Source organism: Austrofundulus limnaeus, unplaced genomic scaffold, assembly GCF_001266775.1.
Source record: "Austrofundulus limnaeus strain Quisiro unplaced genomic scaffold, Austrofundulus_limnaeus-1.0 Scaffold908, whole genome shotgun sequence".
Classification (NCBI taxonomy): domain Eukaryota; kingdom Metazoa; phylum Chordata; class Actinopteri; order Cyprinodontiformes; family Rivulidae; genus Austrofundulus; species Austrofundulus limnaeus.
The window spans coordinates 41,229-47,228 of NW_013953310.1; the positions used below are offsets into that span (position 1 = coordinate 41,229).

Below are 6,000 nucleotides of genomic sequence, written 5' to 3' on the forward strand. Positions count from 1 at the left end.
TTGCTGACTGTGTCCATCCCTTTATGACCACAATGTACCCAACATCTGATGGCTACTTTCAGCAGGATAATGCGCCATGTCATAAAGCTGGAATCATCTCAGACTGGTTTCTTGAACATGACAATGAGTTCACTGTACTCAAATGGCCTCCACAGTCACCAGATCTCAATCCAATAGAGCATCTTTGGGATGTGGTGGAACGGGAGATTCGCATCATGGATGTGCAGCCGACAAATCTGCGGCAACTGTGTGATGCCATCATGTCAATATGGACCAAAATCTCTGAGGAATGCTTCCAGCACCTTGTTGAATCTATGCCARGAAGAATTGAGGCAGTTCTGAAGGCAAAAGGGGGTCCAACCCGTTACTAGCGTGGTGTACCTAATAAAGTGYCCGGTGAGTGTACATACAGTATATAGCTTCATTGCTATTACTTCTTCCTGTTCCCTTTTCGAACACGAGTTTTGTTTTACACTATATTCTGCTGGAAATTTAATGTTGTAATCAATGCTTTATTATTTATTTTTGTTGTGTTTTTTTGCCCTGTATTTGTTACACGTATGCATATGTATGTTTTATTTTACTATTTTATTATTATTGTTTTTTTTTAATTGTTCGAAATAAAAAATCTGAAAAAATAGTCACTTCAGTTAAAATCAAGGTAAATGGGGTAGGGTGAGTCAAAAGTCACATGACACCCTCTTATTTTAGAAACAAAAAGGGAAAATAAGATTATCTGAATACCCCAACAATGGGTGAGGATGCCTATAATTTAGGCTCAGTAAGGCTGCTATCTCAAAAGCCATCATATTTGATGAAGGCCAAGGTTTTCAAATGGTGGGCCCCCTCACCCATTAGTTGCTGGGTTATTCAGATATATTATGTTCCCTTTTCTTTCTAAAATATATGGATGTCCTGAGTCTTGGGACTCACAGGGTGTCTTGTGAGTTTTGACTCACCCTATACTTAAAAAAGGTTTTCAGGGTTCTATGCCATGGAGCCTTCTTACCATGTAATTTTAGTACTTTTCAGTATTTTCTTGGAACACAGACAGAACTGCTTTATCTGTTTCAACCAAACTATGTACTACTTTCACTTGGAGGCTTTTGTTTTTGAGGAGCTAAACATGTTATGTCACTCTAGTTGGTCATGTTTCCACTAAATACTAACTTTGTACAAATATTAGATTTCTAATAAATGGAAAAATGTCTCCCACAGTACATAATTTTGATAACGTGGAGCCTTCCCACAGGATTGTTCTGACATGCAGTATTTTTGATCTTGTTTTAGAATGTAACTGTTACAATTCACAGGTTCACTCTTGATTGTTTATTCAGGTTTTTTGTTCATTCATAAAAAACAAACAAACCAAACATGCAGTAAAATAAAACTTAAAAGTAAATCATGCCATGAATGAAAAGGGTGCAGAGTGAAAAAAATTCAACGCATTGATTCCTTAATTGCTAAGGAATTGAAGAGGACCAGCATTGTGTAAAATGTTTTTGTTTATTGTAGCACCTCACCTAACCTCTTAAGGCTCTTCTTGCTCAAAAAGCACTGAGAGTAAAGGTTAGCATTCTTAGAAAATGATCTTGGAATTATTGACTGTGTCTACTTAATCTAATTAATCACATTCATGCTTGTTAGAATTATAAAACAACTGGTGTTTTTCCTCTGTGATTTTTGGTTGTGAAAATATGCATAACAACCTCCCATAGCTGTAGCAGAGAGGAAGCAAGCTGTGCTGTTTACCAAACCAACTATGAGTCTTTTTTTCATGAAAGTGCAAGATCACACGCAAATGTTTCAAAATGTGAAAGTGATGCTTTAAAGTGACACGAATCACTTCACGTATGTGCCTCATGTCAAATACGCCACCGGGAGCTCTTCCTGTCAGTTTGCCAGTGCTGCAAAAAGCAACACAAACAAGTAATTAACTGTTAAATGTGGTGAAAACATGCAGATAGAATCCATGTCATTACTTTTTGTTTAAATAGTACTTTAGTTGCTAATGTGAATGAACATTCTCCTGATGAACACACATATCTTCTGTGGAGAGAAAAAAAAAGCTGCTGTCCTTTTATGAATGCTCCACTTGTTTGCTTTCCAGCCTCCACACACTCATAAAACTCTGTGGGATCACTGCCTGTCACCCAATCTCTCCATCTCTTTCTCTCTCTTTCTGCTAGTTGATTCTAATTGCTGGAGATAGCGATATCACGCCAGTGACAGCCCCTGTCCGAGGATAATTGTAACCGCAGCTCCCATTTCAAACTTCATTACATTTCAAAGCAACATTTGTCAATGACTCGGCCAGAGGGAGCACTCTAAAGCCCTCTCAGTGAGACGAGAGAGAGAAAGAGAGAGAGAGACAGAGAGAGACAGAGAGAGACAGAAAGAGAAAAAGACTGTTATGAAAGGAGATGTGAAAGCAAAAGAGACCAACAGAGGACACACTGCATGTCTGGTTTGATTCCAGGCGGAATGGCTTTCGGTCCTCCACCCAATAGTTTTTTTTTTTGATGATGAAGGGATACAAAGAAGGAGATGAAGAATCACAATGTGTCACACATCACTGGGGTAATTTCATTAAGCTCTACTCATAGGGGGTTTAATGTGGACCCTTTGTACAGGCGTCCTAAGCTGTGCCTGACAGGATTACGTCCCCATAATGACTCTTTAATTTGCAAACTAATTCAAGTCTGTAATTGGCCTTCCTTTGAAACCACTGGAGCTCTAAACTCTAAAAGTCTCTTTTTTATGATTATTGTTCAGCTTAATGTCATGCATGCCACAGAGACTCGTATGTGTTGTGTGGGGCAGGGCTAAGGGCTGGGGGTAAAACTATGACACAATATGGAAAAAAGTAAAACCAACAAAGAAGAAGAAAAAAAATAAAGGAAGCGTAAAATACCAAAAAAGAAATGAGCACCTGTATACCTTTAGAGATCACCTCTGGTGCTATAAACACTGGCTCATCAGGCTCAAACTCACAAAAGCCTACACGCAGAGCTCATCTCTAATTCTTCCACTCTGAGGTTACATATAAAATGACCCAGTGGTGCTACACTGTGGTCCATTTAATCCTCAATCTCTTCTCCAGCATGAGGACCCTCTTTGGTTTATGGCCATTGCTGTACTTGGCTACATGAAAAGCCAGTGAAAAAGACAGATTTTTCGTCTGTTGACTCAGTGAAGAAAAAAAAGCATTATTTCCTGTGTCCATTCAAGTTTCAACGACATGCTTTTCCTTCTGTTCACCTATTTCTAAACTTGTCACGCTGAATTGCTCCAGTTTCGATGTTGCTGGGTTTTGTTTTGTCCACCTGTCAAACTATTGGTACTCGTCTTCATTACCTGGTTTGGAGCCTTCATCCACAGAGCCATTGTAGACCTGGTTTTTGAACTCTGGTCTGTTGTCATTCATGTCTATGACGAAGATGTAGAGGTCGATGGGGTTCTCAACCTGGTTTCCGTTCATGTCCACTGCGTGAGCTCGCAGCTGGGGGACAGACAGAGCACAACACTCAGCAAGTTCAGATCGAGCTACGGTTGTAACACGGGCCATTTCACTGAGTTACTGTCATTTTCCAGTAAAGAACCAATGAGAAATAATTTACGACTGAAATGTAACACACCTCATTATAATATGTGGCAATAGAACCCCTAAAAATCTGTTTTTTTTTTATCTAAGCTTTATTTTTTTCTGATAAAAGTGCAACAGCTCAGTTTCACTGGAGTCAAACTTGTGTCCTATCAAACTCTGGATTTGAAGCTTTTCATTTTGCACACCTTGGATGATTTAATGGAATGGATTAAGCCATATTGTTGTTGAATATTGTTCAGTTTTACTGGCTTCTGCTTTCTCTGTGAAGCTCCTTATTTTGAACCAAGGTCATGTCAGAAACCATGGGAAATTTACAGGCGTCCAACTGAACATAGACAAGCACAATGCCAGGATTTTTCTTGTCAACAAACAGTAAGGAGCAATAAAAATAAATGAAAGATGCTTCAGACAGATATAATAAGGATTTATTTGACATTAAATGTTATATAAAATGGAGTAAACAAACTAAATATAAGTTAAGTTGCCTTTAGGGTATTTGGAGGGAAGCTTGAGTAAGTTTTCCAGGAGAACTTGTAGGGTCTCGTGTGGATATAGTATTTTTGTCTGAATCAAAGGCATCTCTTCATGTAACCACAACGGGACCTGTTGATGCAGAGATCAAGAAGCTGCAAGAATCTTTCTTTTCTATGCTGCTGTGGACAGTTTGTTTTGATTCTGCACATTTAAGATATAGTTTGGTTGTAGTGTTTCACTTCAAAAAATTAAATCATTTGTAAAATATCTCATCCCAAACTATATCAAATGGTGTACTCTGAAATAATTTACTCCAGATTTTGAATGATGAATATACTGAATGAAATTCTGAAATGTAGGTCCTTATTCAGTGTAAACAAAACACATTGCTAAATCTGCCAAAAATCAAGCTGTAATTGACTTAATTAAMAGAATAGAACAGAACAGAACAGAACAGAACAGAACAGAACAGAARAGAATAGAATAGAATAGAATAGAATAGAATAGAATAGAATAGGTCTTTATTGTCATTGCTCAAGCCTGTACAACAAAATAGAATGAATTAAATTTGAATGCCGTACATTTGGAGGCGCTATTTTTGAATAGGAATATTAATATTACCCATAACTCAAGCACAAACTTTCAAGCCAATAAATTATGTTTACATGTTCACAATAACTTTACCATTACTTCATTTTTAAATTTCCCTCACTTGTCAATCTCACCAATCATGGTTTACTCAAACTACGCAAACATCCAAGAAACCCCCACTTAGTGACTGCAGAGACCACCTTCTCCAAAAATTAGCCATCTAAAAATAAGTTAAATACTGTATACTAGATTGTAGTCTGAATCTTCTTAAATTTAGTGAAATATTATGCCAGAACAGTAAGAAAACTGCTTAAAGGTATCATATCATCCTTTAAATCTTTCTTTTTCACGTCTAAATCATTCACTTATGGTCTATTTAAAATAAAACTGCAACGTTTTGGTCTTAATTCCTCATTTTTGTTGCTCCACAGACTCCTTGCTTTCCTTGTTTTACCCCTGTTCTGAGTTGCGCCTCAGAGCAAGCTGTTTTGGTGCGGTCTCTTTAAATACAAATGAGATATTTCACACCCCGCCCCCTCCAGGTCCCTGAGCATTCGACTCCACCCCGTTCAGCCATATTTGTAGTTTCATAGCAAGAACTTAGTTATCTACCGACTAAAAACTGTTTTTAAGATAAAATAAGATAAGATAAAACTTTATTGATCCCACAGTCTGGAAATTTGCACATTACTGCAGCTTAATACAAGAGAGGCTGAGAAGAATAATGAAAGATTAATAAAAGATAACAAACAAAACCCCACAATATACGCATGTGATATATAGTAATGTACCAATGCACATTTTTACATATACATAAACACATATGCTTATTTTTATACATATTCACACCGTAAAGTACAGTACAAAAATGAATGTATATGAAGGTGCTTATTAGTAATGGCAGACGGCAAGAAAGAATTAAGTATGTCAACAACAGTAGACTTGTCAATCCAGCCTTASATGTACGAGCKAGAGTCTGACCCAGTGCAAGACACTCAGAATGACAAACSTGCAGAACCACGTCTTCAAACGAATGTGTCACAATGGTGCGTTATTTATTTACACACTCTATGTCCTTACCTACACTGGGGAGCATAGCTAAACTAAAATACATACATTTGAACTACTATTATATTATATAATTTACTTTTGTGATCAATAAAGTATTTTTAATTGAACAACAACAATATACTCACACTCACTGTACAGATGTGAAATTATTTTAAATAAATTGATTTTTGTGCTTGACTGTTATGGTGCGTTCACACCGAACGCGATTTCAGCTTCAAAATCGCAGCCAACGCTGAAGTTTGAAGCTTGTGCACTTT

At 37.2% G+C, this 6,000-nt stretch overlaps 1 protein-coding gene across 1 annotated transcript in view; it reads right to left on the minus strand.

The window, feature by feature from the left end:
• LOC106533223 (cadherin-4) overlaps positions 1-6,000 on the minus strand; it is a 92,184-nt gene that overhangs the window by 38,291 nt on the left and 47,893 nt on the right. Inside the window, exon 6 of the mRNA XM_014029462.1 lies at positions 3,358-3,502. Within this exon, the coding sequence (XP_013884916.1) occupies positions 3,358-3,502 (145 nt within the window). The remainder of the gene's footprint in view (positions 1-3,357; positions 3,503-6,000) is intronic.